The sequence below is a fragment of the Vipera ursinii genome, assembly GCF_947247035.1.
Source record: "Vipera ursinii genome assembly, chromosome: 1".
NCBI lineage: Eukaryota > Metazoa > Chordata > Lepidosauria > Squamata > Viperidae > Vipera > Vipera ursinii.
The window spans coordinates 179,122,871-179,138,929 of NC_139512.1; the positions used below are offsets into that span (position 1 = coordinate 179,122,871).

At 34.8% G+C, this 16,059-nt stretch overlaps 1 protein-coding gene across 2 annotated transcripts in view; it reads right to left on the reverse strand.

Annotated features, from left to right (window-relative positions):
* The window catches only part of PLEKHM3 (pleckstrin homology domain containing M3), a 76,621-nt gene that overhangs the window by 15,082 nt on the left and 45,480 nt on the right, over positions 1 to 16,059 (reverse strand). The window contains exons 8-9 of one of the 2 annotated variants that reach the window (XM_083354562.1): positions 11,831 to 11,894; positions 965 to 1,122 (exon numbers count right to left, since the gene is read on the reverse strand). In XM_083354562.1, coding sequence (XP_083210688.1) covers positions 965 to 1,122; positions 11,831 to 11,894 — 222 coding nt within the window. The remainder of the gene's footprint in view (positions 1 to 964; positions 1,123 to 11,830; positions 11,895 to 16,059) is intronic. The other variant, XM_083354563.1, reaches the window with a different exon arrangement.

A 16,059-nucleotide genomic window follows, 5' to 3' on the forward strand; every position in this document is an offset into this window, starting at 1 on the left:
ATGTGACCACCTTTTGCAACCTTCTGACAAGCAAAGTTACAATGATTCACTTAACAAGTGTGGCAAGAAGGGTCGCAAAATGGGCAAAATCCACTTAAATGTGTTGCTTTACAATGGAAATTTTGGGCTCAATTATGGTCATAAGTCGAGGATTACCTGGGAGAGGGGTTGGGGAAACTCCTTCCAGACAGCAGGGCCTGCAGGAGAGAAGGCACGTTTCTTTGGCTGCGTAAGATGACAATATTTAATTTCAGGGACCATTCTGCTTGAACTTGCCAGGTGGGCAGAAACATTTGATGAGAGGCAGCCCTCAGAAAATTCAGATAACTGGACCCTACGCCACAACAGGTAATAAGCAGCACCTGGATTTCAGCTGGAAACTGGTAACCAATAGAGCTCATGTCATAGTGATAACATGTGGGCATATGAAGTGCCTATTGCTTAGTGCCATCAGACAAAGAACACTTCCAGTATAACCTAGCATCTGCCCTAAAGCTGTACAACTTTATAACAAATCCAGGGAACTGCAACCTTCACAATACCTGTATAAGCTATCCTATCCCCTTTAAAGAGATTGGGCCTTCTCCAGAGCATGCTTCAATCTCCTTCCCTCTGGAAACATGAACCATAGATATAACCAGACTACACTTTCACGGAGACAGTGCTCCTGTGGTTCTGATGAAGTTGAAACCTTAGAATGTGCTTTTTAGTTTTTACAAAGAATCACATTTCCAATTAATCGAACTCTTGCCCTGATATCACTTATACATATGTTAAATTCAGTGCCCGAATTATCATTTTCTGCTGTAGTCATATCCAACTAGTAGCTATTTACACTATTATCAGATGTTTAGGTAGCAAATAGCATGAGCTGGGTTCTTCCATAGTTCAGTTATTCTGTTGTATTTTTCAATGGAACTCTAGTAACAATATGTCATATAACTCAAAAATTGTATTTTCTAACCTGCTTGTAGAACTGTCCTCAAAGGGGTACAGAATTTCACCATTATTACAGATCTCACAGATGAATCCCTTTTGACTACAAAGGCTGCAGCTGTAAACATGGGAGGTAGCAAATTTTATTACTTTCCCAAGGAAAGGGGCCAGCTTCCCTTCAATAACCTGGAAGATAACAAGAAAAAAATAATAAAATTTTGATAAACTACAGAAAGGAGTGTCAAGATATCAATTTTGTTTACACTGAGCCATTCTCACTGAAGTCCATTTTCATGTTTTTCTACCGTTGCAGATGATACAATGGATTAGAATACTTAAGAGAGAGACTGCAAAAGTAAACGAGTAGTACTGAAAACAAGATCCAGTAAAGGTGGATCATTCTAAGACTCACATTTTCATGATTTGAGAGGCACTGTGGGTTACTAGCAAAGAACTGAAAAGCCTTGCCTTTCAGTTGATACATTACATATTATTCTACTAAAGCTGGAGGATACATAGCATTTTTCCCAGTGCGCTGTGAACTGGACAGCATTCTAAGTCTCAGTGTCTGGACCAAGTTTTTAGTATTACTTTGCTGTAATATATACAGTAGTTTTGTATTAATACATAAAAATACATACCATCTTCCGAATAAAGCATAATTCAAAATAATTGATATCTTTTCCTTTCTGAAAGATTTCAGATTTCAGACAGAATTTTACTAAGATGCTTCATTTAAAATATCCATGAAATGCACTCAGCATGTGTAAAGCTATATTTAATGGGCAATGAAGCATGACCCATTTATACACCTACCAAATATTTGGAATAGCACAATTTTTATTACAAGCAGTACACTATCGTGACTGATATTTCAAGTGTCCGGCATCCGGAGATAATTTCGAATGTATTTGGGAAATGTGCATTCCACTGGAATGGTTAACTCACTTATACTCCATATACTTCTATAAGCGATAGTCGAAGCCACTGCACAGATGTGGAATGGAAAAATGTAGGCAGCACAGGAAGTCTGGGAACTGTTTAGATTACTGTCCCCAAATGGGAATGCTAAAATATATGCTTTCTTACAGCCACAGGAAGTAGAAAAATTATTGCTAGTTGTGCAGTTTGACATCTGTTTGGGATATAGGAAAATGGTAATGTTATAGGAAGATCCCCTCATGTTGCACATTAAACAATGCATAAAGGTCACCATCTAAAATTAAGATTCAAGGCCAGCACTTTGCTACTGTTATACAGAATGTCTCCGTCAGTAACATAAGCAACTTTTCTTGAGAAAAAAAATGCTCTTCCTTATTTAATTTTACTCCTGAGGTTCAAAAGCCTAAATAAGTTCTAGGGAAGTGATATTTAACAAAAATAGGAAACAGAGCAAACAGTGGGCTATTATTAATGAACGGGCATACATGTGTTGATGGACATAAACAAACATGGCTGAAATGAGGGAACCTGAACTATAAACCAAGAATAGATACTGTATGTCCAACACCAAGCATTCAAGCTCTATTTGACTATATTACAATGTGAAGTAATTCTTAATGGTCAGAACTGTAATTTTATGAAAAAATATGAGGCAGCCCTGTACCATAATATCACTGGAGAAGATATTGACAAAATGTATGGCTTGGTAATCCTGTTGGGATGTAGATGGGGGTTAAATACAATAGGTGTCCTATGCATAACATATCCACTTGTTTCTAACTGGGTTAAAAGGACAATAAACGTATACATCACTGTATTTCAACAGCAAAATATGGAGAATCTGAAAGAAGTGGTAAAGAGACTCCATGATGGCCATATGTTAACTAGGCAGCCTGTAGGTAATCATATTAATAGTGTACATTATTTAAATAAACCTGATTATTATAAACATTCCTTTCTGCATGAATGAAATATGAAAAGCTTTGCAAGGTCTATGTTAGTTTGATGAGGAAAATTAGTAGCAAGAGGAAACTCAAATAGCAGTAAAGAGTGCCTCTATAAGAGGCTAGATCGTCAAGTAGCTTAGGAAAAGTCTGACCAATGGAGACAGTGAATCTATTGCAGATTGCAAAAAGACTGTTGCCACTAGTAAGGGCTGCTTATGGTGAATCAAACATAAATGGAGAACATGCCTCTTGGCCCTATAACTACAATGTAACCACAGAGCACAAACCATATCACTGACTCCATCTTTTTTTTATAAAGTTATACAATGGATATGTGAGGTGGTCTCACGATGAACCGTTAAAGGTGCTTCCAAGCAAAGGCATCACGCAGAGATGCAATCATATTAGCTTTATTCATGATAGATCAAAGAGAAAGAAATACTTGGCATGAAAGCATTCATGCCTGCATGTGAGAGAGAAATAAAATAAAACAAGCTAGCATTACATAACTAACTAAAACAGGAGGACTAGGAGCTAGGAGTAGAGGTAGAAGCAGGGATAGAACTAGAAACTAGAAACTAGAACAAAGAGCAGCCCCTCGTGCAGAGGTATTTATGGGGGGTCTTGGTACCTCCCTGACCATAAAACACTCTCACCAATGGGGCTGTCGGGTCCGAGACCCTTGGCTTATCAGTGGAAGCAAAGAAGCCTCTTTGCCTCCATCTGATGACCCTTTTGGGGAACTGCCAATGGCTGGCACAAAACATCTAACAGGATATTACATTCCAAATCTAAAAAAATACCTGGAAGGTGTAAACAAAACAAAACAAAGAAACCCCTTGAAGTAATGAGGTTACACAAATTAAATTCAACATAGGTTAACAATCAGAAAAGATGTTTTGAGTCTGGAACATGGAAAGTACTACTGCAGACAAGAGATTTACATTAGTAATTTTATTTTTATGAGGTTATAAGGCAGTAAATTACTTCCTGAATATATTTTACATAGGAAGGAAAATGGAACTATATGGAACAAAAAACATACATGTATGTATGTATATATGTAACTCAAGGCGTTACTATTCTTTCCTCTTTCTTTTCCTTTAATTTCCTAAATTCTTGCTATATTAGCTTGAGTTTCAAATAAGTTCTAGGTTCTAGAGGCTGTAATAACCAGGGACCTCATGATTGTATTTCTTATGATATATTCTGCATATTCTGCATATAATAAATGTTATTATATATCCTTGCTCAATTCTGAACAATTTAGTTTCTCCAGATTCATTTCTAAACTGTTGCTTTCTGGGCATTGTACAATTTTTTCAAAAGGCAAATGAGGTAGCTCACCCATTTTTTTTAAAGAACTACTCACAATTTGTTCTGGTTTACATAGTCAAAAGCCTTAGTAAAATCAACAAAGCAAAAAGTGACATCTTCCTGGATCTGCCTTGTGTTTCTCATTATCCATGGATGTTAGCAATGGGCTCTCGGGTGTCCTTGGCTCTTCAGAATCCAGCATATACAGTATATCTGGTAATTCTCATTCCATGAACTGTTGAAGATTGCAAAATCTTGAGCACTATTTTATTAGCATGTGAGATAACCCTAGTTTTTCCACAGTCTGAGCATTTGTAGCAATGCCCTTTTTAGTACAGGTAGTCAAATGTAAATACATCTTTTACACTTGTTTGGTCACTGATCTTACAGCTTTTCTTAGGAATATTTTCTAGGAGCCATTTATCTTCACTTTCCAGAATGTTCTACTTCAGTGGTCCAATCTTAATCCACATCATCAATGTAGAGATATTTTTGTCCAATTTCTTAGTATGTTCACATCATCATTTTTTGTATCTTTTTTTCTCTAATAGATCCTTGCCTTCTTTATCTTTAAGAATGATCAGCTTTGTATAACAAATTCTGTTGATTTCCATAATTTTCTTAAATAAATACTTTACTTTCTTGTTATCTAATTTCTTTGGCTTACTTATTCAGAAATAACTCATTTTCTCTTTTTGCTCTTTGGGTATATTCTAGCCTGGAAGACGTATCTCCCAATATCCATGTTTGGTTTTCTTGGCAGAATTCTGTTATTAGTTGCCATTCTGTCCTCCAGGATTATCCATGGAGTGTATGCTCCATAAGTAAAGTTCATAACCTCACTGGGGTGTACAAACCCTTTCAGTACTACAAATTAACAATTCATAAACAGGCATAGATATGTAATACCCTGCAGAGCCAGGGTCATTATTTTAAGAATAATACAGGGAGCCTAAATTTATATGACATTCCTATACAAGAACATCTCCATGGTGTTTGATAGAGGCACTATATTGTTTGGAAGCTATTCTGGAACACATTAATCATCTAGAAAGGTTTCCTACAAGACATCACAGATAGATATGCATGCAGAGTCAAGCTTAGAGAAGTTGAGTGCCTCTTTGTGCCACAGACAAACTTCTACAGCAATCAATTTCCAAACATCCCACAGTATTGTCTCACCATCATATATGTGTTTGGCAACTCCCTAAAGCATTGTTTCTCAACTTTGGTGACTTTAATAAATGTGGATTTCCAATTCCCAGAATTCCATGCTAGCTTGGCAATTCTGGGAGTTGAGGAAGTCCACACTTCTTTAAATTGTCAAGGCTGAGAAACACTGCTCTAAAGTACAGAAACATAAAGCTTAGAGGTAACTAAGATGTACTATGTCACACTGTATTTTCCCTGCAGGAATTTAACCTAAATTACCTTGTATGCTGAATGGATACACTACAGAAACCTTAAAAATGTAGTCAAATCAAGGCCAGCCATGTAAAGTTCAACTTGTAAACAGAAACAAGTAGAGTAAGATATCCTTAGTTGATAAAATGTAAGGTTCTATAAATCTTTGGTTCAACATATCAACACTGACTTCCAAGATAATATACATATAGTAGATATCTCAAAGACAAGGCAAATGTAGTCCAATGGAAAGAAGTTATAGTTACTCTCTTTAAATTTAACAAGATTGCACTGTATTGTGTGGCCCTGAAGGCAGAGTTAATAATTGAAGTTACAGAGGTGACAAAACCTCCATGCCAAGTTTGATTGTCACTGGGAAGCCAGTGTTAGAGCTACATTATCTTATGACCCTATCATTGTAAGTCAGTGTGTTAATCATTATCATTATGTAGACATAAGGCTCCTTGTAAGTCAACACAAAGGGTGTAATTTAAATGGTCTGTTCATGATCTGAATTATTTCCATGAAGATAACATTTATTAAAAACAAGGACTTTTAAAAATACCAGTTTATCTGTTAAGTCTGATTTACATCATGAGAGGGTCAGATTTGGAAACAAATATGGCAATATATATGTGAGTATTTAGGGAACAGATACAAGACTACAGTTATGGTTGTGTTCATATAACATGCTTAACCTGATTGCTGAAATAAGTGATTTTCTGCATTCATACAATAAACTAATCAAACAAGCCGGGATTGAACTACACACTAAGCCATCAAATATAGAACCAAATGTAACTGCTCAGCAGATTTCATAAATGCAGCTGCTTGGTCTTTAACTGAGATGGTTAAAAGTTTTACAAGCATAATCTGTTTGTATATGAACTGGCATGCATATAAATTCCAGTCCCACACAGGCTTTTCTAAAGACTTTTGCAAATTTAGAAGTAAGATCTGAAAGATCTTTTTTTACTCAGGATTTTTTCTGCTTCCCATACATATAGTGCAGGCAGGTAGAGAAAATCTTAAATAATTTTCTGTATATGGAAGACACAGTCTGCCCAAATCACTCTTATTTGCACCCATGAAGCTTTCTAAATTACAAGAGATTAATTATTACTTGCATAAATTTATAAAATTAAGATCCTCTTGCTTCACATTTTCCTCTTTTGTATTAAACTATTATTTTCATAGTGTATATTGAACATCAAATGATTATTATTCAGTGGATTGCTCCTAGACTTTCTTTTAAGTACGCTGCAAAGACTGCTACTTATGGCAAAACACCTGTTCATTCACATACTCTTACTAATATACATTAACCTAATTTTTTAAATGTTGAGATGTTTCAATGTGGTTTATAACTAATTCTATCAGGCTCACCCAATTGTTTGTTCAAGCTTCTAAGAAATGGTATCTAGAATATTATTCAACACTCAAATACTTGGAAATATCCCATCAATTTCATAGGACTTATTCCCAGAAGAGTAGATAAAATTAGCAACCCGGATCTGTAAGTTACAGCACTGACCAGGCATATTTCTTAAACTAGGGGGCTTCATTGCATCCATAAGTGCAAAATGAAGTAATGTTGAAACCCACTCGCTTCAATATTCTCCAAAGGAAAGAAAATTAAGATTTGATAAATTTACTTTTTGTCATCTTCATTAGCTGGAAAAAGCTGCCAATTTACCATGGAATATAATTCTTAAGCTATAGTGTACAAATTACCCTATATTGCAAATGTATTTTACATAGAAAATCAAGTAGGATAACTTATATTTGTCCTTTTTTATATTGCAATGCCATAGAAAAAATCCATTAAAATGATTTAAAATCTTGGGCTTGATCTGATCCTACAACAAAAGCAGCAACAGTGCATGGATCCTATATGGAACAATTAAATTTATTTTCCTGTATCACCTGGATAATTCACGCAAGCTATTTCTCCATTCAATTTTGTAATTAAACAAAAAGTCTACTCTATGCGTTTTTGACTCAAGACTTCACCTTGGGTCACTCCTGATGTGTTGCCAAAATTAAATTCCTGAAGAACAGATATCAAAAAGTTTAATCCAACTGTGTTCAGGCTTTTTGAGAAATGATGTAGAGCAAGGTAATTGGGGCTATCCTCTCCTCTTCCCTGAGCTGTTTAAAACTGCTCCAGAGAGTTGGGCGACACTTCGGAATAGCATGGCAAATAACATAAGGAATGTGAAGGATATCTCCTAATAGAAGTCTGCATTGAAAACTACACAGTGCCTTCCATAAGTGATAGGAAACCAATAAAATATAAAATATTTCCTAAAATATTAGTAACTTCTTAGCATTTGTAAAAATATATTGTTTCATCATTTAATCAAGTATTTTAATATGTTACAGAGATTTAAATGTTTTACCTTTGTTTCATAATGCAGTAAGAAACATGTACCAGTATTTCTTTTCTCAAGATCATCTAAGATTGAATATTTTCCAATAATAATGCTCTACTAAAATGCCAGGTAACTAACTATGTAAAAAAACCACATTAATGAATGATGAAATCAAAGAGGCCGTGAATGAAAGAAAAACATATGTAAGAGAATGCTGCAAAGAATAAAGATGACTAAAGAGCAATTTTGTTGGAAAAAAATTCTGCAGATATATGAAAAGTGATACATAAATCTCTAGTAGAATGGAGAGCTAGTTTGGTGTAGTGGTTAAGGGACTAGGCTAAATTGAGAGACTGTGACTTCTAGTTCTGCCGTAGGTGCAAAGCCAGCTGGGTGACTTTGGGTCAGTAGTTCTCTCTCAGCCCTAGGCAGGAGACAATGGTAAACCACTTTTAAAAACTTGCCAACAAAACTGCAACAACCTGGCTAGGTAGTCACCAAGAATAATATTGACTTGAAAGCACCAAAAACCCAGAGTGAAAAGGATCATTAAAAAAAAATCTCCAAACTCAGAAAGTGGTTCCAGCTTTAACCTGGCATACTGTCCTAAAGCAGCGTTTCCCAACCTTAGGAACTTGAAGATGCGTGGACTTCAACTCCCAGAATTCCCCAGCCAGCATAGCTGGCTGGGGAATTCTGGGAGTTGAAGTCCACGCATCTTCAAGTTCCTAAGGTTGGGAAACGCTGTCCTAAAGGACACCAATGGCCAGGCAGTAACTGATTCCCAGATGTTTAAACAAAATAGGAAAGTATACTGACATTATGAACAGTAGAGATGTCAACATGCAAGATATCTTGGAAGACATTCTGTATACACAAGAAACTCTAGTACTAGAAGGTAATGTTAGATCAGCACCCTGGTCATTACCACGTTGGAAAGTACAAGAGCTGATGAGATATCTACAGAAAAATGGCAAGGAACTGAAGAAGAACCAGTAAAGGTTCTAACCAAATAATGTAAACAAATCTGGAAAACTTTCTAACAGATTGGCAGAGATCAATCCACATATCAACATATAAAAAGGAAATTTAACAGAGTATGTAAACTATTATACAATATCTTTAATTTCATTGCCATCAAAATAATGTTTAGGATCATCCAACACAGTTTAGAATTCTACATGGAAATCGTTCAAGCTGAATTTTGAAAAGGCTGAGTAATAAGAAATAGAATTGAGGAGACATGCTGGAAAATTTAAAACGCCAAGGAATACAAAAAAAAAGTAAATGTGTGCTTTACTGACTATAGAAAGGCCTTTGATCATGTCAACCACATCAAGGTATGGAATGTGCTTAGGAAAATGGGAATCCCAGAACATCTCAATTGTCTACACAGGTCAAGAAACCACAATCCAGATGGAACATGAAGAAACAGATTGTTTTCAAGTTAGCAAAGAAGTGAGGCAAGGCTCTAAACCAGGGGTCTTCAAAATTGGCCCTTTTATAACTTGTGGACTTCAATTCACAGAATTCCTCAGCCAGGCACACTGGCTGAGGAATTCTGGGAGTTGAAGTCCACAAGTCATAAAAGGGCCAAGTTTGAAGACCCCTGCTCTAAAGTGTCCCTTTATATACTCAACCTATATGCTGAGAATATATTGAGGGAAACTGGATTGGAAGTTGAGTGGAAGAATCATCAATAACCTGAACTATGCAGGTTCTGATAGCTGAAAATACAAAGAATTTGGAAGCTCTAGTAATGAATATCAAGGAGCATAGTGAAAATGGGACTAAGAAGACCAAACTAATGATCTTAAATTAAATTAAAGAAGACCAAATTAATGAGAAGAGATACAGCAAGCAGTCTTATAATTGATAATAAAGATATTAATGATGTGTCTTTTAATATCAACTATCAAAGTAAAGGAACTAGCAGTCAAGAAATATGTCACAAAAATAGATCAGAATCATGCAAGAAATAATTCCCTGTGACACCCTATTAAAGTGAAAATTGGACTTTGAAGACACAGGATAAAGAGTATTAATCATTTTGAACTTTGGTGGAGAGGACCTTTGAGAATACCACATATACTGTAGCCAAAAATACACACAAAAAATAGATCATAGTTTTTTAGTGAATACACACATGGTCAAGCTGAATTATTATCTTTTGGACACATTGTGCTAAGTCCTAGTGCTCTTTAATGCGGAGAAAGCTGGAAGAAACAGAAAAAGATGACTGGCAAAAAGACACTCAATTACCATAGCAATTGGTATATATCACTGGAAGATCTGAAGGACCAGGTTGGGAACAGATTATTCTGCAGAAAATCTATTTATGTGTTTGTTAAGAGTCCACCAACTTGATGGCATATAATCATCGTCATTATCATCATAAGTATTAGTAAGAGTCCTAATCTTGTTTTTTTCAACCCTTCCTAATACATCTTTTTGACAGAAATGAAGCAGACAATTTTATTTTAAACATAAGAAGTAATGAAACAAGATGACAAGGACAAAAGAGTAGTAGAAAACTTTCTAGGCTGATAATAAGTACTGAGCTAGATTAAAAGCAAAAATTACTCACCAGAGCAGGAGCAACAGTAATTGAATTACATGATGAAAGGTTTGAAGTGCAGAGGAGGGGAAAAAATCTAAATGTATATCAACACACAAAATTATCTACCAGAGTGGCTAAATAAATGGATGAAATATGACTCTCAAACCCTGCTTTCCCCTCTCCTCCAGACAATCTGCATTTCCAAGTCCATTTTTGAAATGAGGTAGATCAAAAAGCATTAGACATTTACAAACTGTCTTCTTTTAAGTTACTTTCTATTCTGCATTTAGATTATTTAAATGAAGGTTGAGCAAAAGGAAGCATTTATTGGCAGATTTTGAGGTGAACTACAGTAGAGAAAGGATTTGTGATTCTACATCAGGGGTCCGTGGACTGGCACCGATCTGTAGCATACTAACAAGTGGGCCACACAAACAAGCAAAGCTCCATCCTTGGGATGCAGGCAGTATTCAAAACCACACACCCTCTAGTCCACGGAAAAACCTTTCTCCATGGCACCGGTCCCTGGTGTCCAAAAGGGTAAGGACCTCTGCTCTACATGGTTAAGTTGTAACAGCAATAAGATTTTTCAAACAACATTTATTTCAGGTTTTCACAATAAGGTAAGTTTTGAATAATCAAAAAGTGGCATTTTGTATGAAAGTTGTCTGTGCTCAATTCACTTGTGGCAGTGAAAAAAAATCTTATATTCAAATACACTTTGAGCATTCTGTTATAGGTATGTGTCTTTTGTACAGGAGGTGGATTTTGGACTTTTACAAAAAAATTAGGTAGGTCTAAGAAGCCTGAAGTCACTTCCACATAACATAGTGCCGTATTTACACATTACTTCAAGCATTTTCTTTAATCCACTATACATATTCAAATCAGTTCACAAACATCATTACTGAATTTTGGTAATCATAATTGTAAGAAAGACTTCTATTGTGACAATCTACTTTTAAAGAGAGAAAAATCAGTATCATTCTTGTCCACAGATTACTGTATTTACCACTTCAATTTGTGAGATGCTTACAAATATTTATCCCATAAACACTTTAACACAGAACTTTTTTAAAGGCAAAAAGAAGCCAACTCATTTTATACTTCAGTCTGTTTTTTCAAGAACATCAGTACATAAATATTTATTACTCAGTTAAAAACTCAGAATCATTATTGAGTGAGAATCATTAATATACAAGTTTAAAAAACTGAACAGTCTCTCTCTCTCTCTTTCTCTCTCTCTCTCTCTCACACACACACACACATACACACACACACACACACACACACACACACACACAAAAACACACACAGATACATGGGGTCTGGCATCCAAAACCACTTACCTGCTGTAGATCTGCCAGAGAATATAGATGGATCTGCTGAAGAAGATACTCTCTGGGGAAAATTCTGGGAAAGAAAAGAAAGAAAGAAAGAAAGAAAGAAAGAAAGAAAGAAAGAAAGAAAGAAAGAAAGAAAGAAAGAAAGAAAGAAAGAAAGAAAGAAAGAAAGAAAGAAAGAAAGAAAGAAAAGAATAAATGCAAGCACAAAATATTGTTTAGAAATTTCCTAAGGTGAAAAGAGCACTGTCCTACTTAATACATTCTAGCTATATATATGTATAAAATACTGTAGATATGTACACATTATGCAAGAGAGTATAAATGCCTGTCCCATGTATATTTGCCAAAAGGAAAAAAAGTATATTTAAACTGAGATATCAGATATTCAAAAACCAGGTAACCTTTTCTAGTAGATCACTACTCAATTCAAGGGTTGCATTCAAAACTCCGGAAATAGCTTGCCCATTCCAAATCTGCCTAGGGGTAATCTATTTTGATTCATTCTCAAATCTCTGTAGGATTTTGTACAGAAGCCAGAGTGTATGAAACCTTCCCTATAGATGGAAAGATACAACAGCTCACATATACCGGTATTCATCCTATTCCTATAACACTTAAAATGGAAAACATTAGCCTTTTCTTACAAAGGTGGGGTAACAAATAAGGATGTTAGCTTTCAAAAAGTGTCAGACTTCATATCAAGCACATCAAACACAGTAATAAATCTTGACTTTCTGATCACATAACTTCATATTCAGGAACTTGTAGAAGCTCACAAACACAACATGGCTAGATAGGTTTTACCTCAGACAAGACAGGAGCTGTATGCAGAGTCAGCCATAGACACCTCATACCACAGAAATCAGGTCATATAGATCTGTCTGCTAAGTGTTTACATCCCATTTTTGCAAGTCAATGGGAATGTGAACTCTCTTTTCCTGGCCTTAACATACCTTATCCACAACAATACAGCAATAGTAATAGCAATAGCAGATAGACTTATATACCTCTCCACGGTGCTTTACAGCACTGAGTGGTTTATAACATCAGCGTATTGCCCCCAACATTCTGGGCCCTCATTTTATAGACCTTGGAAGGATGGAAGCTGAGTCAATCTTGAGCCGGTCATATCAAAATATGATATTTTGTCTAATATGAGAACCAATGATTCTCACTTTGTCACCTTCAGCCTGTACAGAAGGTCATTAACTTAATAAATGTGGAAAGTGGAAATCATTGGCTCTAAGTTCACTTCTGAGTTGAGCAAGCAACTTGTACTTTTTAAAGGCACTCCTAAATAGTAGGTTATTATTTTAGGGTCTGCCACTACTTGCTGGAAGAAATGTACTTCAAATATATAAATACAGTTGAGCTGCACAAGAGTTATATTATTTATTTTTATTTAAGCATGATGAATTCAAAACCAACCAAATCATTTTCTTTAAATGTAAGTATTATGGTCATAATCTGAAATTATGCCCCTTAGTTTTGCTAATGTAATACAGTTTAAATATTATTTAAATGAAGAATTAACAAAAATGCATGAAAAGACACAGAAAATGTAGTGGGCAAAAAGTGATTTGCGTCTTGTGAGAACTGGAATGTATTGATATTCCAACATTTCCTCAATTTAATTCTAAACGAAAGCACTCTTAAGGATTGCATGTGATAAACACATTTAAGCACGTTATCAGCAAAAGAATTAGAGTAGGAAAAATATACTTATCCTTATTACCATGGAAACTAGATTATGGGGAAAGCTTTTTTAAAAAACTAAAGCTACTCAATTTTGTTGGGTGGTTTTATGGAACCTCTCTTTATTGTGGAAATGTGTTTTGTTCCATTTTGATGGAAGCAAACAGCAGAATGAAGCTGATGATGGCACTTCAAGTACATTAAGAAGTTTCCCTCATCCCACTCAGAGAGAGCAAAGGACTCTCAGGGCCATGAAGATCATGTGCTTAATGGATGGAACCAGCTGAGTTGCATCCTGGGGCTGAGTGCTTCGAAAGTAATATCATGAACAAATCCCAAGGCTGGACCAAGGACAGGTTAGGAAGGACACATTTAGCTATAAAAGCACCATAAAATATAATCATTTAGTCAAGTTAATAAAATTTAATAGATTCCTGAAAATTAAAAATTAACCATAAACCAAAACTGTATCAAAATAGCACCATTAAAATAGTTATAAAAAGCAATGAGCTCCAAAATCTGTGGCATTACCCAAGGAAACTAATTCCAAATTTAAGATTCACTCATTTAACAGATACTGGCATTATTTAAAGATTCCCTTCTCCCAGGTTTTAAAAAATAGGGAGTTACAGCATAGGTACAAAGAAATGGAGCTGACTTAAATTGAGGCCATAATGGATTTTAAACAAAAATAGCCATGCCTTAAAATTTAACTCAAACCAGACTAACTTCCATTGTTGCTCATAAAAAACATAGAGGATCCAAATTTTCAATCAGTAACAATTTTTACCTAGCCTTTATGGACAATACCAAATAGATAGAACATGTTAGATGCTGCCTAGTTGATGGCAACCCTTTCCAAATAGCGTTCTCTGTAATTGATAAGATTTCTAAAATGTCACCAACAGAAGCATTTAAAGTTTTCCATTTACGGCATTTTTTTTAAAAAAGCAATTCATATGAGAAGGATTCCACAAAGAATTAACATGTGAACACTTCTACAAAGCAGTGTTCCATCTCAAATTCATTTATTTTTATTAGACAGTTTAAATAAGTTTGTAATATGTTTACAAAGAGATTTGGAAAAAATAATAAAATACAAAGAATAAACCATGCATGTAGAAATATCATGCACATAGTAGCTTCCTAAAATTAATTAGTTGTAAATAATTGGGTGGATTTTATGTATCTATATATCGATCTCTCCATCCACCATCCATCGTCTGTCTGTCTGTCTGTCTGTCTGTCCATCCATCCATCCATCCAGAATCACCATTAAGCTTTAAGCTAAAAGTATAAATATTGTGTTCATATTTAGCAATACAAAAATTTATCAACACACAAAATATATGTTTCGGCAATATTTTGTATATGTGGGCATAGAAAAGTTTTATTTAAAAGTAATTATTTCAAAGAATTGGTTAGGTCTAAGCAGCTTGGTTTTTGTTGCTTTCCTTCCCAAAAATATTCTATGATTCTGGTTTATCTTTATACATCCCCCCCCCCAAGATCTGGGCCTATGGGATATAAATTGTTCTAAATAAATAAATAAATAAATAAATAAATAAATAAATAAATAAATAAATAAATAAAGATAGATAGATGATGGAGTCACTTATCTAACAACCATTTTAAAAAGAATAGCAGCTAAGCAGTCTGTTTCTCGCTTGGAAACTTTTCATCTGAGGCGGCCTGGGGGGATTTGGGCTACAAGCCACTTCTCATGTCTTTTCATTTCTTTGCTAGTAGAATTAGTTTGAGACATAACCTCCAATTCATTTCGTCCGTCCTCATCTTTTATCTTATCAGGTATGAATCTTCATAAACAATAAGTAATCGCCACCATTCCTCTGCAAACAAAAACATAAAGGGAGGGGTGGTGGTGTCTACAACTATAAAGGTTGTAGCTATATTTATTACCACCAGGTCATTAACAGCTAGTTTGTCATTAGATCATTGGAATTTTTACTTTGAATTAAATAATTTGATAGCTAACCCAAAATCAAACGGACTGGCCTATACACCATATTAAAACCATACACTGGAATTCATTTAAATATATAACTCAAAATTTTTTCTATAAATGAAACATATTTAAAATATTATTAAAATTATTCAGAACAATTTGACAAAACATTAATTTCATAAAGTTACAAATGGCAAACATGTAATAATTTTTAGCAATGTACTTATACAAGATAATCTTTATTAGAGGAGGAAGCAATTGAATTATAAGTCAAAAGATAAATGTAAGTCTAGAACTTTAAAAAATGACATACTGTACATGTAGTGTGGCATCTTATCTGACAACTGAGACAAAATCATCCAAATATCTTCATGCAACTTACTACTTATAAATGGAAAACACCCAGATTTTTCTGATAGTCTCAAGAATTTTACTGATGCTATACTGATAAATAATAGAAATCTCTGGACACAGGCTCAGGAAGACACAATGCTTGTGTTTTGTTTTTCAATTTGTTATATTCATTTTAATTTTCTAATTAATTCATAGAAGTTGAAATATTTTTTGCTGT